This window comes from Musa acuminata, chromosome BXJ3-6 (genome assembly GCF_036884655.1).
Source record: "Musa acuminata AAA Group cultivar baxijiao chromosome BXJ3-6, Cavendish_Baxijiao_AAA, whole genome shotgun sequence".
Lineage (NCBI taxonomy): Eukaryota > Viridiplantae > Streptophyta > Magnoliopsida > Zingiberales > Musaceae > Musa > Musa acuminata.
The window spans coordinates 39,615,156-39,643,047 of NC_088354.1; the positions used below are offsets into that span (position 1 = coordinate 39,615,156).

The 27,892-nt window shown below is 39.8% G+C and overlaps 2 protein-coding genes across 7 annotated transcripts; one reads left to right on the forward strand and one right to left on the reverse strand.

Moving 5' to 3' along the window:
• Positions 1-1,737: 1,737 nt before the first annotated feature.
• LOC103990208 (coronatine-insensitive protein homolog 1b) lies at positions 1,738-8,496 on the reverse strand. Of its 2 annotated transcripts, none has more exons than XM_009409284.3 (4): positions 8,203-8,496; positions 7,496-7,994; positions 2,809-3,286; positions 1,738-2,723 (listed from the first exon to the last, which is right to left on the reverse strand). In XM_009409284.3, the coding sequence occupies exons 2-4, from the start codon at positions 7,978-7,980 to the stop codon at positions 1,935-1,937; spliced, it is 1,752 nt and encodes a 583-aa protein (XP_009407559.1). In that variant the 5' UTR covers positions 7,981-7,994; positions 8,203-8,496; the 3' UTR covers positions 1,738-1,934. The 2 variants fall into 2 exon arrangements, with proteins under 2 accessions (XP_009407559.1, XP_009407558.2); XM_009409283.3 differs by having other exon boundaries at positions 8,230-8,435.
• Positions 8,497-14,032: 5,536 nt separating this feature from the next.
• Positions 14,033-27,027, forward strand: LOC103990207 (phosphomethylpyrimidine synthase, chloroplastic). Of its 5 annotated transcripts, XM_065156284.1 has the most exons (15): positions 14,034-15,133; positions 15,753-15,818; positions 15,904-16,038; positions 16,137-16,202; positions 16,292-16,477; positions 16,568-16,654; positions 16,743-16,856; positions 16,945-17,069; positions 17,152-17,260; positions 21,861-22,165; positions 22,272-22,399; positions 22,725-23,551; positions 24,326-25,002; positions 25,990-26,089; positions 26,214-27,027. In XM_065156284.1, the coding sequence occupies exons 1-14, from the start codon at positions 14,183-14,185 to the stop codon at positions 25,997-25,999; spliced, it is 3,786 nt and encodes a 1,261-aa protein (XP_065012356.1). In that variant the 5' UTR covers positions 14,034-14,182; the 3' UTR covers positions 26,000-26,089; positions 26,214-27,027. The 5 variants fall into 5 exon arrangements, with proteins under 5 accessions (XP_009407555.1, XP_065012356.1, XP_065012355.1 ...); XM_009409280.3 differs by lacking the exons at positions 21,861-22,165; positions 22,272-22,399; positions 22,725-23,551; ... (1 more) ...; positions 25,990-26,089; positions 26,214-27,027 and adding exons at positions 18,344-18,469; positions 18,548-18,871; positions 18,948-19,071; positions 19,912-20,451 and having other exon boundaries at positions 14,033-15,133; XM_065156283.1 differs by lacking the exons at positions 14,034-15,133; positions 15,753-15,818; positions 15,904-16,038; ... (4 more) ...; positions 16,945-17,069; positions 17,152-17,260 and adding an exon at positions 21,068-21,328 and having other exon boundaries at positions 26,214-26,541; positions 26,710-27,027.
• The last annotated feature ends 865 nt before the right edge of the window (positions 27,028-27,892 follow it).

The following is a 27,892-nucleotide window of genomic DNA, read 5'->3' on the forward strand; positions in this document are numbered from 1 at the left end:
TTGGTAGTTCGCAGTGGCTAATATCAAATTGTCTTTGCTCGAGTGTAAATCCATCATTCGGTGTATCTAAATCGTCGGAGCAGACTATGACAAAAGAAAGAGGACAAAATGACCGAAATAATAAGCTCAAAGGACATGGCTGGACCAGTCCCCACTATCATGTATTTTATAAGCTGTTCATGATGGTAGCATCTCTCCAGCAGCACTAAAACTATGCAGCCTACGGTGGTGGTGAAGTAGGTCGGAAGAATCCCAAGGACCTGGAATCTTTCCTCCGAGATTTAGCTATTGGGTTTCATCGAATGCAGCATTAGGTTGAGGCTGTAGTGGGAGGTGAGCCACTGTCGTTACTGCCGTGCGGTGGGAGAGGAAGTGACTTGTGATGATACAGACCTCAGAAACAGCGAAATGAAAAAAAAGGCAAGAGGATGCAGGGCAACAGGAGAGGCCATCCAGCTTCTCTCTTTCCCAGGAAGAAGAGAGGTGCTATTGCTGGGGAGGGTGGTGCAAAGCTTTTGTTGCAAGTTGCGGAGAGGGAGAGGGAGAGGGAGAGGGAGAGGAGATGGCACTCACTCACTAGCTGCCACTTTATTCTAGTTTGATGTGCCACCGGGTGGATTGAGACCACAAGCGTGAGGTGGAGATGTTTTATACTTTTGAGCAACTTGTCTTTTCCACAGTATTCTGATTCCAAAGTTACTGCAGTGTAATTATTGTTATGGGTTTAGCCATGTTTAGTTTACAGGAAGACCGGCTTGCCTCCGTACTCCATTATTGCCTTTTGCATATTGTTTTGCTGCTAGCAACCGCACGACGCTGCACCGGTACGACGGAGAGAGGGGCCGTCGACGAACGAACTGATCAACAGTATACTATGATATGTGTTCTGTTCGTTGTCGCGTGGATGCAGCCGTTTTGATCTCTACATCTTACTTACCACGATATCATATGATGAGAACTTTTATTATTTGTATAGATATCTCGACTCTCCAACACTCGACAAGTCATGCCTGCCGGTCACTGTAACCAATAGTTATGAGTCCTGCCCGTATGCCACGTTGCCGTACCAAATTCCAATCATTGTTCTTCCACTGCTTCGAGTGTTATCGTCAATCCTCGAGTGCTGCAGCAGCAAAATATCTTCTAGGGTTTTTATTTGTTCCTCGAGAAAATACCTTCGGACATTAAAATCCTTCACGATTTGTTTATAGGACTCGAAAAACACTTTGGAGCAGTCTGTGCTCCTACAGAGTTCGTCAATGGGAAACTTGGTAGATCACATCTGACATGAAATTAGCCACAATAGAACACTTCACTACCTGCCTACCTACATTTAAATGAAAAACCTATATACAATCACTTGCTACACTGATGCTGCTTATCTCTCTTCAAGGTAAAATTGAAGGCAAAAAGTTTCCATTCAAATACTTGCTTGTATGATCGAGATGGATAGATAGATCTTGGAAGGTAACTGAGGTCCAAAGTTAGCAAGGAACCCAAAAGGCTTCTCTTCATCATTATAGTAAAATCACTCCATAGAAATTGTTCGTTCGTGATTCTCACAGCAAAATCATCAATGAGAGAACTTTCAGACAATTTGGAAGAGGATTTGCAACAGAATCTGCATTCGACGACCGATGAGCAACAGATTAGGCAGAACTACTGCAGCAGATATCAGCAATTGAACAAGCAAGTAATAGAGTGAACTCAGCCTCAGCCAATCACAAGGCATCAAAGTCACAAAAGTACTTTCATTTATCGGCTTACAAAGGAGAAGACAGCTTATTAGAGTACCGGCTGCTCGAAATATCAAACTGATACAGACAACACATATAGACATGTTCATCGCCAGAACCACATCCACCACCGTAGTAGGCGATATAGTAGGACAAAAAGAAACAGCAAAGTTAAACAAAAGGCAGCACATGTAGATTTCAGGCTGGATATAAAGGAATTACTGACTCCGAGCAGTCTGTTCGTTTTCCAGCAAGGGAGTAGTAAGCAAGAATTTGAGCCTGACTCTCTATGTTTCCTGTCCTGACTTCGGTCCCTTTCGGCGGTATAAATTCTATGTTCCAGAAATCACGGGCCATGACCAAAAGGTCTCTCCCGGTAGGAGATGCAACGTATCCCTGCACCCACAAGTATCTCAAAGAAGGTAGCTGCAAAGCTGCCATGGCTAAAGCACGCTCGCTGAAACAACAGCTCCTCAGTTCCAGCTTTTGTAGCTGTGGGCATCCTTGTGAAAACAGCATCATTCCACGGTCAGATTCCCCTACATTACCCATCAGTATCCACCGAACATTGCTACTTAACTCGCCAATGTAACCAAGACCAACATCTGAGAGACCTCCAGGTCTCAGATAAAGAGCAAATCTCCTAAGCTTGGTGCAACCTCTCAGCAGAGCACGGACACCATTGTCAAGGGGCAAGTCTGTTATCCTCTCTTCTCTGTCCAGTAAAACTAAACGAAAATCACAAAGGTTTTTGCTGAAAGTGCCAAGACATTCTAGAGCTGCATTTGTGATGTCAGAGACATATACCGCCAGGTATTCCAATTCAAGGCATCCCTGAGCTAGAGTCGATAGACCGACTTGGGAAACCCGAGCCTGTTCATCCTCTAGACCTTGTTCGTCGTCCCCTCGCTCTATTCTGAGCCTTCGGAGTTTCTTACATGTTTGAGCAACCACCTCCAATCCTCTATCTCCAATCACGTCCCTCACCTATCAGGGAAAAAGAGTTAGCTTAACCTCATCAGACCAAAGGCTTACGAAATGAAGTGATGGCATGAGTTATGGTGTATGCTACCTCGAGAACTTCTAGATTTGGACAACGTTGGATCAGCTGGCAATGATCCTCGGTGCTGAGCAATGTATACTGCAAGTCCAGTTTCTTAAGTGCTGCAGCAAATGGAAATAATATGCTCATTTCATTCTTCCCCATATAGATGAGACCTACGCAGCACAGCCTGGGAGGAAACTGGATCTTCTTATACGTATTGACCTCTCCGAGTTGATCATTGAATGAGCCCCCACCAAACTCTTCCAATGCCGTTGCAAAGTGGAAAAAACCAACTAAATCATAGATGTCACATTCACTGATCTTTAAGGAAACCAAGCACCTGCAGTTCTTAGCAAGTAGCTCGAGATCCTGTGGTGTAACTCTAAGTTCGGTCATATAAAAATTCAAAGTCTCGAGCACAGAATTATTAACAGCAAGTTCATGAATCCATTTGTCATTATTCTCAGTAATTGAGCTTTCTTCCAAAAGCAGTGTTCTAAGACATCTGCATATACATATTAGTAAACCAAATCAGTTGAATCGTCAGATGATGGAGGACACAGCAATAAATAATCAGTTATATCGGAACAATATGTTTTCAGAAGGTCATTAGCACTAAAGAAATAAAAATGCAAAAGTATGCAGGTACTTGCAGATCAATCTGATCAACTAAATGTTGATCATGAAAGATGCCTAAAGATCCGCTTGTGAATGATGATTTTGCAGCAAGTACTGCTTAGAAACAGAGCTAGATTATCTGGTTCAATGGTGTTGATTCAATTGGAACTTATCGTAAAATGGCTGATAAATAAACATACAGTATATATATGTGTGTGTGTGCACACACACACACGCATACTGAATTTGCCGACACAACATACAATGGCAATGTATATATGTGAAAAAAATGTACACATACATGCATTTATACTTTGCCCTCATTATTTCTTCCTTCATAAAGTTATCCTTGCATGGTATGTCCATTTTGGTTGGATTTTGATTAGATCATAAGGTCATTTTGGTTAACATGGTGGAAGTTAGGGTTTGTGTTGATAAGCTGAGGACTATGCGGAGGTCAGATTTGTGCCTTTTGGTAGCCAAAGAGGATAATCTTCTTTTGTCGATTCTTCCCTCAAAATGGTTCTTTCATAGGAAAAAAAATAAAATCTCCAGCCTCTCCCTTCTCTCCATGGCAACTTAGGCAAGATTCATAAGGATGGAGATGGAAATAGTTGGCGCCTGAATTTGAGAAGTGAATCAAGTCAGGGATCATTCTATCTTACAATCTCTATTGCATCATTCAATTTGGTATCTACTATTGTTGTTGACATGAAGGACTCATTAAACTAATTTCTTTTTTCATCCTTTTCATGTCGATTTTTGTTCTTCACAGGCTTTGATCTTGCAAGAACCTATGGATTTAAGATGCTTTAAATGTCACTTAGTCATATGTAAATAACTCAGTGGGTAATGGTTTGTAAAATTGGAAGTGATGGGATAGGGATAGACGAGAGAGTAAAGTTCAGGTTCAACGATGAAATTTTTTCCTAACTCATTCCAGTAAAAATAATGAATAACACTGACTGAATATAGTCGAAAGAAAACCAGCCACAACAATCTAGAGCTTAAATTTCAAGACAAACCCTTTTACAGGACACCAAATAATTAGGTTATGGCTCATAAAATCGATCAAAGATAATCCAAATAGACTCTATTCCTCTAACTATACTGCATCTCAACAACTGATCTAACCAAACTCAATTTAACATCCAATTGTTACTAAAAATATACTTTCACGGTTGATCTAAGTAGCTTTGGGTTGCATCAACACCACAAGAAATATGATCAGTGTCCTTTGCACAAAAACTGATTCATATGGCAAACATGGTGGTATCTCTACCATAATGTCAAGAAATAAGGCAATAAATTGCTTAAAAATCGCAAGATGTTAAAAAGTGAATAAAAGCTGATGCAGTCATTTACGATATCCCAAATTGTCATTATGTGTAAGGTTAGGGGTTATTTACACAAATATTTAATTGGCTATGAAACCGTAGCATGTAGAATAAACATGTGAGACAGCTACAATATTCATAGAACCTACCTTCATTTCCTGGAACATAAACTGCACATGGCTTGTGTGCCTATCATCAATGAAGCTGCCCATTTAACCAAAAGATATTTAATGCATAGAGTTATGTACTTCAACATTTAATTAGCACTTTTGGAACTTCAGATAGAATAAGTTGGATACTGAAGATACCCTTAAAAGCTCAGTCTTGGCTAGGAAAATCAAGAAGAACATTGAACCTCAAAGCAGAACTCAACCGAATGCATCAAAGATTGTTTTATTGGGACTAACAAACACAAACTTGAGGACATAAGAAAGATGATATTTGTAATAAAGAAGTTGCAAGGGTTCTAAATTAGAAAAGAGAACTAAAGAAATAATCCGGAGGAACAATCAAAATAAATCTGGAGGCAAATATTTTTTGTGTCATGAGACCAGGATGTACAGGAAGTAAAAGGTTTCGAGAAAAAGGGACACAAAACTGGGCCAAAAAGGAGAGATATGACTATTAAGAGGTATTTTCATGTGGAAACAAGTAATCTTTTTGTTGATATCTGGCCTAATTTGATTTTTTTGGGGATCGGCTTAAAACAGTGTAATCGGCACACAGGCAGCAAGAGACAGCCAAGTGCCTATAGTAAGGTGTGACCAAGGCACCAAAGTGAATGCTACGCATGAAAATATAAAGAAATATTTGGAAGAATTATCCAGAAGCTCTAAAAAATTTTAAGGGGATATCAATTATTTCCTTGTGTTTCTGCACATTTATGGCACCTCAAGTTTGAAGAACCATCTCAAATTTCCTTGAACGGCTTTCCTTGAACATTTCCAACCTATACTTACCGATATCTTTGCAAATAATGTTTTACCAATCCACTAAAGTGCATATAATAATGGACACTATCAAAACCATTATAAATGATAGCTATAAAGGGAAGTTAACAATCCCACCAAATCCTTCTTGATGGAATAGATATCAGCACTACAAATTATTACAAACTTTTGTTACAAGTTACAACGGGAATTAACAGAAGATAACAGCTTCTACTGGCAAAATAGATCCTATAACAATACAAAAGGTGTATTAATCTCAATTCAAGTTACATTTAATTACCATTTAATGATCCAAAATATATTATATTATTTCACTGAAGAGTTGAATCTCATCAATGACTACTACTCCTGTTTAGTGTCTGCTATTTTTCCCGCTACCCAACAAACAACCCCACCCCCACCAAGAAAAGAATGAACAAAAAACTATAACACTGACTAAACAAAAAGATCATAAGTAATAGCAGATAGCAATTTTCTCAAGATATTATGCGACAAATTGACTAAAGAATCAGGTCCATTCTTATAACTTAGTGGAAAACATGTTTGCACTTGTATTTTCATGATTTACAACAAACAGCTTGGAGCTGGAGGAGGTTTAGTGTAAAATAATAAAGAAATAAACACAAGATACAGATGTACAGCATGGTTGAGCATATCCAAGATAACACTCATCCTTAAATCTACTTGAACTTGGCCTATGAACCAGAGATTCTTGCCTGTGCTATCACACAAGACTATAAATTCTGTAACATAATTATGCAAGGATTAAAGTTTTGAAACTTTAGATGTTACAGGGAACATATAACCAAAGTGTTAATTAACTGCTGTTTGTCATAAATAATTGCTGCTCTGAGAATTATTATCCAAGAGAAGATAAATAGCAATCTTCCAATAATGGACAGAACAAATTCTTCCAAGTTTAAAGCATAAATTAGGGAATTTTATCTGCCTGAAGGTGCTTTGACACATAATCTTAGTATCTTAAAGGAAACATGGCAATCACATCATGGAATTAATGCCAAGTTCCTTACAAAAAAGATGAAGCTGCATGTGCTAGTGCAATGGATATAGAACATCAGAATCATGTCAAGGTACATGATTTGATATGTCAAATATATGTTCCAGAGTAGTCACACCCACTTTTCTCTGGAAGAAAGTACATTCACATTTGACAACTACTTCAAACTCACAGCAGTTGGATCTTACTACTAAATCCAGTTTATGAATACTCTGGGGCTTCATAGACTTAATAAATTTAAACCTCCGAGAATAATGCAAATTACTACCGTCAAATTTATGGGGTCTACAAGTTTGGTTCTTTCTTCCATGAATCTTACCTTGCATCCAATGTGAAGAAAAAGTCCATAAGTTCCAGAAAAGAATTTTGATGACAAACACATGTATAGGTACTCATCTAGGAATCAGCATCAGAAAAAGAAGAGGAATTGGAGAATAAGAGCATCATATTAGCATACAAAATTCATATACTAGCTCTTCAAGCTCTTGATTCTCAAGACAACCAAGATCGAGAAAAGAAACTAACTGGTTTTTTGCTAGAACTTAACGCATTCCACTCAACCGTATCAAAATTTCATTCCGAATTCCAATTTTCAAGGAAATAGGTTGCTGCAAACATGACCTTCCACTCCACAGGGCGGAAGGTCACAAGTGTTGCAGGCTGGCAAGCACGACGAAAACAAGATTCAGATAAAATGTGCTCAAGCGTCATGTACTTCTATCAGGGCAAACTTTTTAGGACAATAAACAGACGGAAGTAAACTAAAATTTCAGTCGACCAAAAAGATGTACCTGCAGGAACGCGCAACGAGGAGGAGGGCATCTGTGGAAAACCCAGAGCACTTGTCGAGCTTGAGCGACTCGAGCATATGACCTCTGGCCTTGACCAGCACGGTGATATCCTCGTCCTTGACGATCATCCGCCGGAAGTGCAGCGACTTGAGGCATTTGAAAGCCTCGGCGATCTCCCTGACCCAGGGGCCCGCGTAGCCGCCCCAGTCCTCGGGTATGAGGTTGAACATGGCGGCACGGGGCTTGCCCTTGAGCTTGAGGGACTCGAGGTTGGGGAATCTCCGCCGCAGCCGGTCAGGGCTAGTGGAGTAGCAGATGGCGATGGTGACGTGCTTCCGCGAGAGGGCGTCGATCTGGTACCACTTCTTGCACACGAGCGAGACGGCCTCCCGGTCCCGGGGATCATCCACGTACCCCAGCACGAACTCCAACGCCGAGTCCGATATCCCGAAACTCATCACCCTGCTCAAGCTCCGGTGCGCCATCGCCCCCACCCAACCTACAAAACCCAACCAAGAAACCACCTCAATCACCAGATCCGCGACGAAAAGCCACAAGCTGAAGACTCCATCGATTCCAGCGGATCAAGTTCCTCTTCCTCCGATCTCAGTGCTGAAGAAACAACGAACCACAAGAGAACCCCGAAGCTCCCTCCCTCTTCTTCTTGTAAAGAAGCCGAACAAGGAACGGGCGACGCGACACCTCACCTGCGGATCAGGGGAGCCTGGGGGTACCTGGAGGCGGGGAGATCGTCGGGGCGGCCGAGCCGTCCATGTAGCGCGACGGCCGATGCGGTCTTCACCGGAAAGTGTCAGCCCTAAAATCAAGTGAGAAATGTCTGGGTCTTGTGCGTTCGTTGAGGGCTTGTAGCAGTCTCTCCGCTTAAAAGGAGGCGAGAATATTTAGATGGAGATAGAGGAGCTGAGATTAACAGCAAGAAAAATATGAGTAGTAATAATCTATGGTTCGTCGAAGCAGTAATCGGTCCCCTCGGATTGTATTCTTCCGCGATCAACAGCTGCGCTTTGTCTTGCATACCGGCGGGTACCGCATGGGATTGTAGCGGCGACGCGCCTGTCGTGGGACCAACCTGTGGGTCCCTGACATCTACGTATGCCACGTTACGGATCGAATCCGACATGCTCTCCCTTACCATCGGATTATCCATCGGCAAAGGGCACTGACTCCCGCCCGCTCCGCCGACCACAATAATATCGTATATTAATATTGCACGGCTTTACGAAGGATAATATAATAAATTAAATGTGCATAAAAGATGATTAGCACCGAGGATGAGTGAAACCGATGGGAATCGGTGCTGAAGCAGATTGCGAGCCACGCGGCAGGGCATCGGAAGATGACGAGAGCGGGAGCAGCGAGCGGCATCCTTAAAATCTTCGATCCGATGTGTGTGGTCCATGGAAGGCCCCGGAGTCCTTCCTGCTGAAGAATACATAGCTGGCGATTAGATGATGAAATGCCTGAATGAGACAACGATCCACCCTGTTCTATCTTTTTTCTGTCCATCGATGTGACTGAGACTTACCGATCATGCATCACAAGCAGCGTCTTACGTTAGCACTCTAATGCTGCTTAATCTGACTCCCTGGGCTGCCTGCCGCATTCCAGTTTAAGCATGCACAAATGTTCGATCAGTCCCTCTCTCGGCGAAGCTGATGATAGAGTCCAGGTATGGCCGGTCGTTCACTGTAGCTTTCGACAATGATGTGCGGGGCGACCTTGGCATTCTATCAGTCATGAACCAGGCATGACGAACCGTAAGTCAATGCTCCCACGGAGGGCAGTTGGCTCGACTCGAAGTAAATGTTTGGTGTTCTTCTCGAGGTAAATCTGATGGATGGGTAGAGGAAACCTTGTGCTCGGAATCGAGACGACAACAACTGACGGTGGAAGCAATAATAAACAAGGGCTGGAAAGCAGAATCTCGCTGGAAAACCACGCGACTAATCGGGCCAGATTCAAGGAACGATTCGGTGAATGCACCGGATTCAGGGCCCGATGCGGTGAATGCAGCGGCGGAGGGCCGTCGAGCCGGACGAAAAGGGCTGCGCGTGACGCGTGCGTCCAGGTTCGAGGAATCGTGGACGTGCGTGTTACCACTGTACTTGAGATCGAACCGGTACAATGTACTTGGCCCCGATCGAAGAAGTCACCACCACGTCGATCCTCCATCTTTACAAACAAATCACTACGTCGTCTTCTTGGATATCCAATCGGAGATCAGCAGCTAAGACTTCAATTAATGACTGAAGAAAACCTAAATCACAACGGGACACAAGTCACATACGATTCATCGAATATGTTGACCTACGATAAAACTTCAAAAGCTGCTAACTTCTTGATTCTTCATGTCGAGAGAGGTTACACGTCTCTTTCGTGCTGCAGTTGTAATCCGTCGCAACGATCGACATAAGCTATGATATCATGCGACTTGTTGGAGATTTTTCTCGGTCGCTTTTCATTGTCACTGTGACATGTCTACCATCGCCACCGCAGAATAATTTCGTCTCCGATCTTTGAAAAGGAGGGTTCCTTCCGGTCATGACAAAAGTCTATGATGGTCGAAGCAACTTAGAGAAAAGAAGATCACTATAACTCTTAGGTATATATATATATATTCAACCCTTTCGTAACTTTTCCTTTAGAAAAGAGGAAGGTGTTCTTCGCTAACCCAAAAGAACTCTCATCCCCCACTAATTGCAATGTGGCTCTCTCTTTTCTTCCGAGGTCACGTATGATTGCTTATTTAAGCATCGGTGCCAAGTTGTCGGTCAACACTTAGCCCCTCTTCTCTCTTTGTCTTGTAAGCTTGCTTATTAATTATGTTCATTATCCCTTTAATTGTGTTAGTTATATTTATTTTGATGGTTTAATGATATTTATTGGTTATGATTACACATAGTTTTATATGACCAATATTTTTATTTTATTTTATTTTTACAGGATGTTCTTTGATTTTATTGTTTATTTTCATATTTTTTGTAAATAAAATCAATATTTGTGGTAATCCCCATACTGTAAAAAAATATTTTTACAAATCAATATTGATTTGTAAATATTCATTACAAAAGCTGTTATATTCATTGTTCTTATGGCAATCCCCATAAGAAGCTGATCTATTTTTTATTTTTTTACATTATGTTCTTTGATTTTATTATTATTTTTCATATTTTTCTTTCTATCAAAAGAATCATTTCTTACAACAATAGCTATGCAAGTCTTTTTTTTTACTTTCGTTGTTTTCTCTCTCTCTTTCTCTCTCTCGTCATTATGTGTTATGAAAAAGCTCGTCCCTGAGAGAAAAAGGAACGCTTAAACGAAACCACTGGTCTTTATTTTCCGTGCAATCTCCTAGATAGACTACTTTGGTGTTTTTTATTACATTATCGTGTTTATTCTATTATATTTTATGATATTTTATATTGTGATGAGTTATATATAATATAATTAATTAGATTCTAATTAAATATATGAACTCTCTTAACAATCGATCGATGTGGTCATATGAAAAAGATAAAAAGAAAGGAGAAGGATCTAAGATTCATAGCGATCTTGCATATAGTGCCTTTGGAGATAAAATAAAATTTTAGATGACATCAAAAATACACATCGTTAAACTAAATCTAATTGTTTGATTTCAATCCTAACATATAAAATTGTTCTATACCTAATATAATATATTACAAATTACACTATATTTTTATTGTCTTTTTGTGTCAGTAATTCAAGATGATGTTAAAAAAAACAATGACCATAAAATATAGTCTGATTTCTCGTAGTCTACATCTTGACTTCTCTTGTTCATTACATTCATTTTCACAAGATGAATAGACTTTAGACTTAGTGCATAGATAAACCACATTTTTGCATTGTGATGGATGTGGTTAAACCATTTGCCTCAAACCTTTTGTATGGTCTAATTGGAAATATTTTCTTCCTCTTAATGTCTTATTCTACACAATTGTTTTGCTTTGAATGCCTCTAAGCGATGTTAAGTAGTTCTTAAAGTTTATAGACAGTATCGTGTTTTCTTTTCTTTTTGTTCATAACTAACATTTATTTTGTGATATAGTAATTTAAGTTTATTGCTAATGTTAAATTAGTCACTTATTGTATATATACTCCATGTGACAATTATACTTACATTTTAATTGAAATTTACTGGTCATTAAATTTCAAGAATTAACTTACATACTTTGAACACATTTTATTAGTCAATTTCACATATTTTAGATCATGTTATACGTTAATTGAGATTAATATATTTGTAATAATTACATATGTGCTTGATTCTTTGAAATTTAAACATTCAACTTATAATCGTCACTGATAATTCATGAGGTTAAGTTAATTCTTTTTCTCAATAACATTTGAAATGTGGGGGTCATATGGTGATATCAAAATATACAACTTTATTCTCTTTTATGAAAATGTGGGGGCATGTTTTGCTTATACAAAATCATGAAAAATATTTTAAACACCATATGCAATATCATGAGCAAATTATTAATTTCTTCACATTGAATGTTCTTATAAAGTTGAGGTTGTACATGTCTTATTTGTACATATGAATTTGTTTTTATTGTGATGTAGGAAAATAAAATTATAATGTTATTAAAATATACTTTATGAAAATTTCATGTGACAAAATATCATGTGATGCATAAATAAAATAATGTTATGCATATTAATAAAGTATTTGCAATATGTTACTTTCTTAATATGTTAAATTTTCCTACAAATGTGGGAGCATTTCAAATTTCATAAGGGATGTACTGTTGATAATAACATGTGCATATTTATGAATTTACTTAATATAATAATTAATAAAAATATTTATTGTGATAAATATTTTAAATATTTATATTTATATTAGCTTGCTTATTGATTGATAAATTTGCTATTTATTTGTATGCATGGTTATTCTCATCATCCATACATGCATTATACAAAATTGATGAATAAATGAAAAGATTATTATCCTAATATCATAAAGTGGACAAGTAAGTTAGTCATAGTGGGTTTTTCAGCAGTGGGAGCTCAACTTTTTTGATGAGAGATTCATAGAAAGAGGTTCAGTTTCATAATAAAAAGTCAATTGATTGACCAATGAGCAAATTGAATAAAAAATAAAAAGTATATTAATGTATAAATGGAGTTTAACTCTAATTCTTATCAATACGATAGATTGTTTTATTACTAAAGTAAATGACGAGTATAAATCTTAATAAGACTCGAAGTAATATTTTTCATAAGACATGATTTTACACAATATTGACTCTTTTATATGAGTGAATATATAAACGTAATTATAGAAACAAATAATGAAGGCATAGCATAATAAATCGTACCATCGTGACGTAAATATTATGTGATAATTGAAGTCTAGATTAAAGGAACATAATTAAACATCTAATTTTTTTTGTTTTCTTCAAATGAAAACTATAAGTTCTTAAAGACACTATGAGTACCGAACAATTTATTTTAATATTTTTATTTATAATAAAATTTAAGATTTATGAGGATTGTTAGAGATTTTATTTTTAAAATAAAAATATCAAAATATCTTATTTCTTGTTTATGAATTATATTAATCATCTCTTATACATAAAGAAAATATTTATTACTTGTTACTCAAATCATCCATTAGGACAACGTGAAACGTCGTTGATTTCTACCATATATATATAATTTAAAATTGAATTATCACAATAAATAATATAATTTAAAATTATTTTAAGAGTTTTCTTGTTATAATTATCTGCAACTCAGCAATTGAATTCCATATTATGAGCGGACTCCATCACACTGTCACGTCTCATTTAGTGGGCCGATCGGGACACGAGCAGGAACGAATGTTTTGTTTGGTGTGGGCATTCTTGTAAATCGAGTGACATATTAATCAAAATTCCAATTATTATTTTAATTATTAATGAACGTTTCAAGCATTTTCGTGCGTGTTGCGGACGCTTCTGCCTCTGCGTGGGGACACGTGTGAGGTTATCCGAGACAGGCGTGTGGGGAGGTGGTGGGGGGACCACTGAGAAATCCGCATGCGTGAGTCGGGCCGGGCAGGGTCGAGTCGCGGACCGGGAAATCTCACCCGAGAATCCGGCCCAATTCGTAGCCGGATTCGGGTGGGGTTTGTACGTGTTACGTCGACACCGGTTGGAGATACCAACATATGTACCGAAGAACACCTTGCATATCTCTTTCCATGGGGCCCAGGCGATCAAGCGTGTGGAGTGGGCTCTGCCGAAACAACTGGCAGCACTCGGTTGTTTCCGAGCACGGGAGGGGGACACACGTGTACTCATATGGATGGCCGGACTCGGTAGATAATGCACAAAAATACGAACGAACTCTGCTAGCTGTCTTACCACGTATGGGTCCCAAGGGCCCCATCGAGTCTGCCAATCAACACACGTGTATTCGAACGGCACGAAAACGTCGCGCTGTAACGAGGGGTTCTCATCCACATCGGGCAACCAGGCAAGTAGATTTCCTGGCTGTCAATCTCCTCTCTATTCTCATCGATTCCTCCATAAAAGAAAAAAAATTCGTAAAATTTCCAAGTCGCGATAGCATTTAGGGTTTCCATAAAAGTGTAAAGTCCCGATCTTATTTTTGATTCTCGTTTAATTCCTTTGCTCGATCGAATAAGGGATGGCTGCTGCAGCAGCAATCGAATCCTTGGCTCCGCGCGGTCTCCGCCCCAAATCCAATCCCCATCCTATCGCCAAAGGACTAGGAAACCGATCGATCCTCCTCCCATGCCGGTCGCGGGAGCGCGGCGGGGAGCCCGTTCGATTTGGCCGTAGCGTCCGTCCCCATGGCCATGCTTTCTCCTCTATCCCCCGCAGCAGCAGAGGCTGGTTGCTGGGAGAGGGATTCGACGCATTGGGTGTGCTTTTGAAGCATCGGCGACGGGCGGTGGCCACCCGCGTCCGGGCTTGCGGTTCCTGCGAGCAGGACACAGATTCGAACGCCAGCTCCAGCGACGGTGCCACCGAAGGCCCGCAAGGTAGCAGCGAAGGCGTCAAGAAGGTCCCTTCCCATCCGTCCCCTGCCTCTTCTCCTTCTTCGTCGCCGTCGTCGTCTTCATCCTCTTCGTCTTCGTCACCTCGCCGGGAGAATAAGTGGAAGAGCCGCTGGTGGAAGGGCTCCAGATGGCAGTGGAAGCCGATCATCCCCGCCCAGGAGATCAGTGCCCTTTTGTTCCAGTTGGGCATCGTGATGTTTGCCATGCGGCTGCTCCGGCCAGGGATCCCGCTGCCTGGGTCGGAGCCGAGGCCCCCCACTACGTACGTCAGCGTGCCGTTCAGCGACTTCTTGAGCAAGATTAACAATGACCAGGTTCGGAAGGTGGAGGTGGACGGGGTCCATATCATGTTCAGACTGCGGCAGGATCCTGTAAGCATGGAGGTTGAGGCTGGTGGGGAGAACCGGGCGCAGGAGGCCGAGGCGCTTATGAGGAGCATGGCCCCGACGAAGAGGATCGTGTATACCACGACTCGCCCTGCAGATATAACAACCCCCTACGAGAAGATGCTCGAGAACCAGGTTGAGTTTGGCTCCCCAGACAAGCGTTCTGGTGGTTTCTTGAACTCTGCTCTGGTAAGCATTTACATCTCTGGTTCTGGCATAATGTGTGATGTGTATATAAAGCCTCGATGCATCTGCAAATAATTTTTAGTCGATACCTTCAGACTTAAGGCCATGATATGAACGATAGGGCTTCCTGCATTCCATTGCAGGAGTTCTTGTCTACCCTTTCCTGCATTGCTCCTCAAAATAATTTGTAGTCAATACCTTCAGACATAAGGCCATGATATCACTGAAGCTATTTATTTGTTAATTCACTGATTTATCACACTTGATGAACTATCCACCATTTGTTATAACTATCCTGCATTGCTTGAAAGCTGAATGTGTTATTTATATATTCTGACAATAAAAAGAGAAAAGAAGTGGAAGTGTTTTCAAGAGACTAAAGTAACATTAACTGTGAAGCATTTGTTTCTAGTGTTTTGGCTCAGGAGAGAGAGAAATAATTAAATAGAATCCCCATGCATAGTGTATATTAGCTGATCAACAAAATATGATAGTTAAGGTAGCTGCAAATTGTGATGCTTAATCTCCTCCTTACAGTCTGTAAATTTTCTGTGTTTTCATGTGTAGATGGTTATGTCCAATTTGAACATTGTTGATATTAGGAAACTCTTACTCTTTACAGATTACTCTTTTCTATATTGCTTTGCTTGTGGGAGCCTTTAATAATTTCAGAGTGAGCTTTTCCCAGGTATGTGCTAACGCTTTCCTTCTTCCTCAAAGTGAATTGCACAAGGTTTTTTTGGCTTTTTCTGATGCTAAATATTCCTTTTCAGCATACAGCAGGCCAGTTAAGGAGCCGGAAGACTTCAAGTCCTGGTAGTGCAAAAGCACCTGAACATGCAGATGTGGTCACTTTTGATGATGTAGCTGGTGTTGATGAGGCAAAAGAAGAGCTAGAAGAAATTGTGGTATGCCGAAAGTTTTTGACACATTCAATATCTGATATTGTTGTGTATCGGTTCAGAAGGAGCTAAGAAAATACTTTTCCTATCATCCTAATGCTCAGGAATTTCTTAGGAATCCAGACAGATATATACGCCTTGGTGCCCGGCCTCCTCGAGGGGTCTTATTGGTTAGTGGCATGTGGAGATAGATCCCTTGGCATTATTCTTTGAATTTTGTACTCATATAGCTTTTTATAATGATGGATTCTTTTAACAGGTGGGTCTTCCAGGCACAGGTAAGACGCTACTGGCAAAAGCTGTAGCTGGAGAAGCAGAAGTACCCTTTATAAGTTGTTCAGCAAGTGAATTTGTGGAACTATATGTCGGTATGGGAGCCTCCCGTGTGCGAGATCTCTTTGCGAGGGCAAAGAAGGAGGCACCATCGATCATTTTTATTGACGAGGTGATCAACAATCAATTAATTCATCTCTAATCTGTTCCAGTATCTATACATGTTTGGCATTACAAGCTATACCTGTTCTTGCTCATGCAGATAGACGCAGTTGCAAAAAGCCGTGATGGTCGATATCGCATTGTTAGCAATGATGAACGAGAGCAAACACTCAATCAGCTGCTCACTGTAGGATAATAGGGGCCAGCTGTATTTGGTTATCATCATGGGCTTTTGTTGTTTTTGAGGATAAAGTACTTCCATGTTACTTTTTCAGGAAATGGATGGATTTGATAGCAATTCTGCTGTTATTGTCCTTGGGGCAACCAATAGAGCTGATGTGCTGGATCCTGCGCTTCGCCGTCCTGGCAGATTTGATCGTGTAGTTATGGTATATGAGATATCTACCAATGCCATCTTAGAATGTGTAAACATCCCACACTTTGACTATATATGTTATTTCCTGTTTTCATTCGCAGGTGGAAACTCCTGACAGGCTCGGAAGGGAGGCCATTTTAAAGGTTCATGTTGACAAAAAAGAGCTTCCTTTAGGGGATGATGTGAATCTTAGTGAAATTGCATCCATGACAACTGGTTTCACTGGGTAATAACAACATTTGGCTTCATAAGTCTGTAATGACTTAATCTGTTACCTTTTTGATGTTTGGTTGTTGAACATTGTGCAGAGCAGACCTAGCAAATTTGGTGAATGAAGCTGCTTTATTAGCTGGGAGAGCAAACAAAGTTGTTGTTGAAAAGATTGATTTTATCCTGGCTGTTGAACGCTCAATAGCTGTATGTTTTGTACCGTTAATCTTTTCAAAACCTAATATATTCTGGAGCAATTATCTTCCTGCTTCTGGTTATCTTTTTCTCCTAATGTTCCGGAACTGCTTGGCTATGCACTCTCCTTTTAAAAAAGATTGATTTCCATTCATTACATTAAATGTGACACACTCATGTGGAGTTGAACATTACCACTAGGATGCTTCAACAAAGACTTGACTATGCACTTCAGGTTCTCCATGTTTCAGAGGATATCTAATGATACTCTTGAGTCAATTTAAGAATGTGTTCTTTATTTGAGATTGAATTCCTGTATCTGTCTACCATCAATTTTGATTGTCCACTTTTTATTGCCAGGTTCCACTACAATTTGTTTTTTATTATTTTTATTTTAGAAACTTTCTATGCTTAAATTTATTAACGAGAGTGCTCATATCTTCTTAAATTTGGTAGTGGTCTGTGAGGTTTTTTGATATAGAAAAGGTAGGATCTAACTTGTCTCAGCATGATTTCTCACTCTCGAAATTGCTATATCAGTCTAGTTTTTGCTTTTCTAACTATATCTTCTAAAAAATGCATTCATCATAATGTAGCTCATTCTGATTGTCAATTGTCATTAACATATCATTTCTCAAAAGAACTTTTCTAGAGGGGTTCAGAACCAGCTGTTTGATTTTTTATTTGAATGTGAAAGAATATGTAGACAAATGTAATCACTTGGTTTTGATTAACTTCATTATTTTTGTATGACTTGTTGCAAAGAGGAACATCATAATTATAATGCCTATGCATTCTCGGTGTCATTGCCTAAGAACAATTTGGTTCTTCTCTTGTTTACAGTTTCGTGGTTTACACGACAACATGCTGCTGGATTTTTGAGTTATCGGAATTCGGAAGGGCCTTTGCTTGTCGTATATATGCTTTTTTTTGTTGGATATCTCAACTCAGATGCTAATGATATGCAAAACCGAAAGCATTGACTAGAAATCATGGACTCTACGATTTAGTTCTTATATGTCTCATGTTAAGGTTTTGTAGATTTTTTAGCATCAGATCTATATGCAACTTTATGGGAAGAGTTGTACTTTTCAGGGGATAGAGAAGAAACATGCAAAGCTGCAAGGAGGTGAAAAAGCTGTTGTTGCTCGACACGAAGCCGGTCATGCAATTGTCGGAACTGCAGTTGCAAATCTGCTTCCTGGACAACCACGTGTGGAGGTTATTTTAACTCTAAATTCTCTGTTTTGATAACTGTAATAGAGAACTCATCAGATTTCTCCATTTTCCTGTTGTTAGAAACTGAGCATATTGCCAAGGTCAGGTGGTGCATTGGGTTTCACATATACCCCTCCTACCACTGAGGACAGATATTTGCTTTTCATTGATGAATTGCGTGGCCGCTTGGTCACTCTTCTGGGTGGACGTGCAGCAGAAGAAGTGGTTTACTCAGGCCGTGTTTCTACTGGAGCACTTGATGATATCAAACGTGCAACAGACATGGCATACAAAGCTGTAGCTGAATACGGACTTAATCAGAACATTGGTCCAGTGTCATTGGCAACGTTGTCTAGCGGTGGTCTCGATGACTCTGGAGGGGCAGGTCCATGGGGAAGGGATCAGGTTGTCTCTTTTATCTTTCTTTAAATCTCTTTTTGGCCAATCAATCAGCAAGAAGTAACTGTGGCTCTATATTTAGGGGATTCTTGTTGACCTTGTGCAAAGAGAGGTAAAATCACTCCTGCAATCAGCTCTTGAAGTAGCTCTCTCTGTTGTACGGGCCAATCCTACTGTGGTCGAGGGTCTTGGAGCTTATTTGGAAGGTTTATCTTTCTTCCTTTATCTTCATAATTATGCTTTATTACATTTGTGCTTACTGCAGTTGGCTAAGTCGAATAACATTTGTGTTTCTTTTTTGAAATAAATTTTACCCTAACAAAGTCCTAATCTGGTACGCATTTAATTATCTTCTTGTGTTGTGTATATCTTACCTATGCCTTTGTTGTACATATCAAATTTTTGGAATGTGGATCTTGAATCTGATGAGTCTAAAGACAGTGATTCACTTCACATATGGCCTTTGTTTATATCCTATGTTAACTGCTCAGTGCTCCTATTGAAAGGTCAAATGCTGTCACAGGAAGTATCACACTAGATCAATATACAAGCTGAATTGAATTTTGATTCCAGGCATGACCCATTTTGAGTTACGAAGAATTATATAACATTCTTCTGCTCTGAGGACAATGATTAGTCCTTTACTAGTTCTTAAAGGTCCTGTAATAGATAACATTTTGGTCGACATACTAGCATCTGTTTTTATGTGGCAGAGATGCCTCCAACATGTCTTTGTCATTTATCTTTGTTGACATATTCCTCTAGTGTAAGATGCTCATGATTGTCCTCAGTATTTTAGAAAATGCTTTGATGATATTGAGCAAGTCTATGCATAGAAGATTTGTCTTAGAAATCCTCTTCCTTATCTATATATGTCCCCATTTGATGCATCATACTGTGATCTCAGTTTACGCATGTCATTTTAGCATCAGCATCCCTGACGTGTCGATTTAATGTGACTACAATACATTGCAAACTTGTTTTTATTTGCTTATCTTGCACTGATTTGTTATTGATCTATCTTCTCTCTCCTATTTTTGATGCAGAAAAAGAGAAAGTGGAAGGTGAAGAGCTGCAGGAGTGGTTAAAGCTAGTTGTTGCCCCTGCAGAACTGACAAGGTTCATACAGGGGAAGAAGCATGAAGACCTTCTGCGGCTTGAAGCAGGTTCCTGAAAGCAAGCAATGTTCCTCCACAGCTAAGTAACCGGGAGCAACTCAAAGTTTTGTCCGTCTTGCCGGAAAAGCTTTTGCCCCAAACACTTATAAGGATACCATCTCTTGAACAATTTTCTGAAAACCTATATTTGCCGACAACTCGAATGTTTGAAATCTCCAAAGAAGTTCCCCAACAATTATATAACCTTTATGAGTACACAGACCTATTGTCAAACAAAGTCAACTACCTGTAATCTAATATTGATTAAAAGTCTCGCTTCATCCTTTTTCATGTGAAGACCTAGACAAAGAAGATGTGTCTGTACATTCGATGGCTGATCTTGTGAGATTACGTCCTGGTTATTAAGTTTTATGTTACTGGATATCTGTAACTTTTTGTACATTAATGTTCACTTTGTTCTTCTGTTCATCGTAATTCCACATGCTTTTCAAGTGTGATTTGTCATGATGAACAGAATGCTACTTTAATGGTTTAGTGTGCAGCAGCCTGTGCTTAATAATATTAATAGATGCATAAATTCGACTCATGAGCTAAAGAATCATCCTTTCACTGAAATTTGTTATGTGCATTATTTTATTTATTAGGGGTGCTCAAATTGAATTGGTAAATTTTACTGAATCAGTATCAATGGTTCAATTTTAAAGATTATGAATGTTTTTTTTTATATTGAGATTGAATTAATTTTAATTTATAAAAAACATCAGTTTGATCGGATTTAAATTGACTAAAATCAAATTATTTAATATATATATGTTTAAATTATTTAAAATTATAAAAAGATTAACCACCAAACTGACCAGGATTATATTAGGAGCACAAAATGGACGGCTACGAGGGAGGTTTATCACTTCCCCGAAGAATCATCCGCGTAGATTCTGTGTTCCGGTCACAATATCATCCTTATAATAATTCTCCGTTCAAAAATATCTTCCCCTATGGGTTTCGTCCTCTTCTGTAGCTCGCCTTGCCGCGCGAGGCCAGATATTTTTCCCTCCCTTCACGGGATCGTCCTTTCCACTCCGCTACTCTCACTCCTCTCTCTACACGAATCACGCGATCGCGAGTCCGTCGGGGAGCTCTCTCCGCTCAAAAAATGACGTGGCATTAGCAAAAAGGGGCTGGTGGAAGATGGGCTTGGCGTGGTGGCAGCAATCGCAGCCCCACAAGTATGAGATAGAGCGGCGAGACGATGTGATAAATAAGGAAGCTGAGGCCGAGGCTTTCTCTGTCCTTAACCCATCTACGATCGCTCTTCATCGCTTCCTTCTGCCCTAACGTCGGTCTGGTACGACATCCGGGATGTGTTATCTTGGAACTATTTCCTTTTATCCCAGGGTTATTGATGCATCTGTAGATTAAATCCTATGCACGTTATTTGTTTGTCTTAATGCGTTGCATGACTGCGACAATCGACATGATCATGAACATCTGACCGTGCGTGTGTTTAAAGAGCTTTTTGTTTGAGTTGTTATAGGATGATGTAAGCTTGAGCTCTCAATAAGGAACTGAAGCAAAGCTATTGCATTTGTCCTGGACATCTTTTTTTTTTCTTTTCATACAGTCAGTTTGGCTTTATTTTTTTGTTTTTTTGATCTAAGATATTTTAGCTACTTGATAAAGCATACCTATGTGGAGTTATCTTCTATTTGGAAAGCAGAACCTTTTAAATCTATGCAAAAGACATGAGTTAGCTACTTGCTAAGGCACACCCATGGAATCAGTGATGTCAAGTTTGACAAAAAGAAATATTGCAGTGTGTATCTTTTTCATAATACAATGCATTTACCAGATTTGTTTCCCTTCTCTGGATCTAACAGATGACATCTGTACAACTATCTCTTGCCTCTGTGGCAAGCGCAAGAAGCTGCCATGCCCCTTCCAATTTGCCAAAATCTGCTCTTTTACCTGGATTTGAAGTTATGGGTCATACTTCAAATATCTGGAACAAGGATACGTGCTACAAGTTCAGTTTGATGCCTAAGGCCACCTTGACCTTTGATCATTCAGTTGCTGAGTCAGCAAAACACAAACAGAAGAAGCACACAATTGATCCTGCTGCTCCTGATTTTCTTCCACTTCCTTCATTTGAAGAATGTTTCCCAAAGAGTACAAAGGAAGTCAGGCATGGAAATTTTCTTTCAGATTGAATTTTGTTTTTATGCTTCTAATGAAATGTGAACTGCATCATTCTTATGTAATACACCAAAAACTGATATTCGACTATGTAGGGAAATTGTTCATGAGCAATCTGGTCATGTCCTTAAGGTTCCTTTCCGACGAGTCCATCTATCTGGAGAGGACCAGCACTTTGATACATATGATACAAGTGGTCCACAAAATATAAACCCACAGCTGGGTGAGTGCAATAACTTGAACTATTTGGCTAATGCATTTTATTTTCATTATCATGAAGTTAAAATGCTTGATAAAAAGATGCATTACAGACTCATGGCACAATGCTTTTTTTTTGTGTGATAATTGTTTTATTCCGAATGACATTGGTTGATTGACAAGACCACAACAATTTTGATAGCCCATGGAAATGGGCTTGACTTAGTCCAGAAAGAATTGGACTCAACTTAGTTAAATATGTTTTGTTGCTGTTGCTGATTTTCTCACATTAGATGCCCGTGTGATGTTAAAGAAAGTTGTTTACTAATTACACTTTATTTTTTTAACAGGACTTCCCAAGATAAGAAAAGATTGGGTCGAAAGGCGGGAGCAATTGGGTGCACCTAGATACACGCAGATGTTCTATGCCAAACAAGGGATGATAACTGAAGAGATGTTGTTTTGCGCTGCTCGTGAGAAGCTTGATCCGGAGTTTGTGAGATCAGAGGTTGCTTGTGGACGTGCTATAATTCCATCCAACAAGAATCATCTGGAGTTGGAGCCCATGATAGTTGGGAGGAACTTCCTGGTTAAAGTAAATGCAAACATTGGGAACTCTGCCGTGGTGAGCAATATCGAGGAAGAGGTGCATAAGCTTCAATGGGCAACAATGTGGGGTGCTGATACGATCATGGATCTCTCAACAGGTCGTCATATTCATGAGACTCGGGAATGGATCCTCCGTAACTCTGCTGTTCCTGTTGGGACTGTTCCTATCTATCAAGCATTAGAAAAGGTTAATGGCATTGCTGAAAACCTGAGCTGGGAAATTTTCAGAGATACTCTGATTGAACAAGCTGAACAGGGGGTGGATTACTTTACCATTCATGCTGGTGTCCTGCTTCGATATATCCCTCTTACAGCAAAAAGAATGACTGGTATTGTTTCACGTGGAGGATCAATCCATGCAAAATGGTGTTTGGCTTATCACAAAGAGAATTTTGCTTATGAACACTGGGACGAGATACTTGATATATGCAATCAGTATGATGTAGCACTGTCCATTGGCGACGGACTAAGGCCTGGTTCAATCTATGATGCCAATGACACTGCCCAATTTGCAGAACTTCTGACGCAAGGGGAGCTGACTCGCCGAGCATGGGAAAAGGATGTGCAGGTATAATTAAAACAACTGAAAGAGTTTATGCGTCATGAAGTCATCCTTCTTAGTGTACTTCTAGAAATTTGATTATCCCTAGAATAATCAGTTACATTCTTGTATTGCTTTTTCAGAAAAGGACCACACTAATGAGTAAATATTTTTTTGGGTCTATACTCTATACTTCCATTCTTACAAGAAAAGGTTTATTATCTCTAGTTTTGCTCTGTGTGCATGTGAAGTTAGCTTGTAGACTGAAGTACATGTTAGTTGCATTGATGATACTAAGGACTAGATTTCAGCATTTTTCTGTGGTTGTTCCTTCTCGCTGAATAATTTTTTTTTAAATATGAAAGATACTTTCACATCCAACGCTTTAACCTCTCCAACCCTACCCTTTTGTTCATGGCACATTCTTACCAGGTCAATCAGTTACCCTTCTCTTCTTAACTCATAGCTGAGACTGTTATTTCACTGTATCTTTCAACTAATATTTTCATTTAAAAGATTTACAAATTAATAATAACTTTCAGGTTCCTGACTGATGTTGTGAGTGTCACATATTCAATAAAACATCTTGAGTCACATGGTGTTTTGTTATGAAGTACTAAAATGTAAATAACAAATCCATATCATATGACTCTTTTCCTTTGAGTTTTTGTGTATCCACCCTGTCATCTTGTCTTCATAATCTGCATAAAGTTCAGTACGTGAAGCTTTTTACATTTTGCCAATCTACTATTTACCTAGTCAGCGAACCGCTTGAGGATTGCCGTTTTCATTCTTTTGCAGGTCATGAATGAAGGACCTGGGCATATTCCTCTCCATAAAATTCCAGAAAATATGGTGAAGCAGCTGGAATGGTGTAATGAGGCACCTTTCTATACTCTTGGTCCATTAACAACTGATATCGCTCCGGGATATGATCATATTACCTCTGCCATTGGTGCTGCTAATATTGGAGCACTTGGTACTGCACTTCTTTGTTATGTAACTCCGAAGGAACACCTTGGATTGCCAAATCGTGATGATGTAAAGGCAGGTGTCATATCATACAAGATAGCTGCCCATGCAGCTGATTTGGCAAAGGGTCACCAGCATGCACAAGCATGGGATGATGCATTGAGCAAGGCAAGGTTTGAATTTAGATGGATGGACCAGTTTGCATTGTCTTTAGATCCTATGACAGCTATGGCTTTTCATGATGAGACCCTCCCATCTGAGGGTGCCAAGGTGGCACATTTCTGTTCTATGTGTGGGCCAAAATTTTGTTCTATGAAGATAACAGAAGATGTAAGGAAGTACGCTGAGGAACATGGATATGGGACAGTGGAAGAAGCCATGAAACATGGAATGGATGCCATGAGTGCAGAATTTCTTGCTGCCAAAAAAACTGTTAGTGGGGAACAGCATGGTGAAGTTGGTGGGGAGATTTATGTGCCTGAGAGTTATGCTGCTCGCTCTCCAAGGTTAGTTGACGAGATTTCTGGTTGACATGTCTTAGGCCTTGCTAAAGCTAAATTTTGGAGATAATTGATGCCTTTAAATGAGCTCAATCTGCTGAATTTGTGCTAGCATGTTATAGCAAATTGACTCTTATTGATAGCAAGAATAACTTAAGGTAATTAGTAGCATAACTTATAATCTAACCATTTTTGTAACAAATTTTGTCCTGCTTAAATGTTTTGCAAGTTCTAAATTGCCTCTAGGGCTCATAATGATCTAGTTTATTAGTGAACTTTATTTATGCTTCATTTGTGATATTTCCTTTAAATTTTTACAAATCAGGGAGCTAACAGTAATAGAATTGTTAAGCCAATTTGCTTGATGTTCTGTGTGCTTTCCATTCTTTTTCTTCTACCCATGTTACCTTCTGCAGCAGCATGAGCTGTATTATTTGTTATTTTTATTTGAATCAAGTAACTTGTTTCATGGTAATCTGTTTAAATCATGGGCCAGAGCAAGAACGTAAGTAGGTCCCATGTATGTTCCTTTATTATCTCATATCACATACAAAAAGCAATTCGAGACAAAAGGAGGCCTGTTACAAATATTTGAAAAGGCCTAATAACATGTTGGGATATCCATGACGCCCAAGTGGGAACCTTGCATCAAAATTTATTTGAATTCGGAAGTCTTAGTTCGTGACAGGGCCTTATTTGTATAAAGAAATGCACTCATCTGAGGCACAAATTAGATTCCTACAAGCCAAATTATTTGGTTCACTGCATGTTATATTTGCAATTACAATATATATTAGACTCTTAAAGATGATATAATATGTACTTTCTATCCAGAATCATTCTTAAGGTAATCTACATTTTGCATATTCAATAAGTGGATGCGAGTACATTTTGTTGAATATCTGTGAGCTGAGCTGTAATGGCTCACAGTACTTTTTTTTTTGTTATACAAGATGAGTTTCTCTGATGTATTTTTCTGCAAATTTCTTGCAGTGCTATCTGAAGATTCCATCTTTGGAGAATTAGAAAAGTTAGAGCAGTTCGTAATAAGATTCATGGCTATCATGGACAACTCTTCGTATCGTAAACTTTGGTAAGAACATGTTAGTTGGATGATCCTAAAGTTGTCCTCTGTTTAAATCCTGCAGAAATAAAGAACTATTTTTCCTGATGCTTTATGCTTCATGTGCTTGTGAATTAATGGGAAATTGCACCAGGGGTGCCATTCTGCTGCACCCATAGCCGTTTTGGCAAAGGATGGCAGCAGGTTTGGCTGAGAAAGTCCCTTTGAACCTGAACAGGATAATGCCTGCGTAGGGAGCGTGCAATCTTTTCCTTTTTGTTTTTGTGCATGCTCAGGGAATTCTGCGCCAATTTGTCAGCTGGCTTATCCCGCATGAACTGATCTTTCAACTTCGAAGCAGTTTGATGCGGTGGGCAGTAACCTGAAATGCTTCTGTTCCTTTCGTGTTATCTGCATTGCGGCTTGTGCTCGCATTCCTATCAAGTTGGTGGGAGCTTGTATCTTATATCCCACAATGACAGGTTTGCATCTACCACTTTGGGCTCTTTGCCACTGTTGGATTAAGCTGCAACCAGTCAGCCCCTACTCCTTGGTTGGATACAAGATACCTGGGACTGGCCTTTGTGATTCTAGGGTTTAGCAGAATGATTTCCTTTTCTTTCATAGAGGCTAATTGTAATCAGCACCAGGGGTGCTTGCCCAGTCTCTCCAGCCATGGAAGACTGGTGCAGGCTGAGAAAGACCCTTTTAAACCTGACCAGGGTAATGCCTGCGTAGGGAGAGTGCTGCTTCTTTTTTCTTCCCTTGGCAGCGGATGCAGTCTTCTGATGCAACGCTTCTGTTTGAGGGAATGTCTACAACACCCCTCATTTTCTTCGACGTAGCTGTTGCGTGATTGGGATTCTGGCATGATATCTGATCAGATCAGATCATTCTGATGGATGTATGGAATCCTAGTAAATGAAACTATAGCACGACTTTCGTCAATTAGCTATTTAATTCTCCAACAGTGCTCTTTAATGTACTCATCAGATATTTGCATGATTTATTGTCGTGCCAAATTGAGGTTGTAAAAGAGTGAACCCCAAGGAGTCCAATGCTCTCCCCCAAATGCCGCTTGTACTCCTTGTTGCATAGATGTTGGGCCTTGAGACTTAAAGAGAACACTCTATACATCCAGCCCAGCCCACTTAGTTCAAAAGCAACATTAAAAGGCGCCGTGGACCGGCACTTACCGCGGAATCATTCGTCTTCTTCCTCTCGCCTACACCCGCCCTAAAGAAACCATGACTTCGGCAAAACCGTGGTTGGCTAGAAGCTCTTCGTCGCCCTTTCGCCGATCGTGGATTCCTCGCCTCCTCTCCGGTCGGTCCTCTAACTTCTTTCTCGTCCCTGTTCAATTTTTTGTTTCTTTGCTTCCCTCTCTCGCGCGAAGCGCTCCAGCGATTCACGATGTAGTAATATCTTTTGTGTATCGCTTTCGGTGAAGTTCTACACCAGCTCCTAGGGATTTCTCGTAACTTTAGGTTGTGGATTCATCTAATCTACTTCTTACTTCTTCGTTTCCCTTCCGACCCGTCTCAGATCTATCGTGTTATTGCCTTCTTTTTGAGGTTCCAATAAAATGTAGGGCAGACTTATCATGAAAAATGGTAGACATGAATAAAGACCATAATCACACACGCTGCACGCTCTTGATATTAGTCGCCTTGCAGATTTATCTGATTTTTTTGCCTTATAAGAAGGGGGGTTTCTTATCATCATGCCTTGGAAGGCAAGATGAGGTTGCTACGTCCGTGGCAATCAAGGTTGTGGGGATTAGGAAGAAGCATTTGGAATCAAAATCAAAATCGGGGAGGGCCCAAAGCAGCA

Coding starts and splice junctions, on each gene's coding strand:
- LOC103990207 (XM_065156284.1), top strand. CDS start 14,183: ATGGCTGCTGCAGCAGCAATCGAATCCTTGGCTCCGCGCGGTCTCCGC. Junction 16,478..16,567: donor CGATCATTTTTATTGACGAG/GTGATCAACAAT, acceptor TTGCTCATGCAG/ATAGACGCAGTTGCAAAAAG. Junction 16,655..16,742: donor CACTCAATCAGCTGCTCACT/GTAGGATAATAG, acceptor TTACTTTTTCAG/GAAATGGATGGATTTGATAG.
- LOC103990208 (XM_009409283.3), bottom strand. CDS start 8,269: ATGGACGGCTCGGCCGCCCCGACGATCTCCCCGCCTCCAG. Junction 7,995..8,229: donor GACGATCTCCCCGCCTCCAG/GTACCCCCAGGC, acceptor TGGGTTTTGTAG/GTTGGGTGGGGGCGATGGCG. Junction 3,287..7,495: donor CTCGTTGCGCGTTCCTGCAG/GTACATCTTTTT, acceptor ATGTATATGCAG/ATGTCTTAGAACACTGCTTT.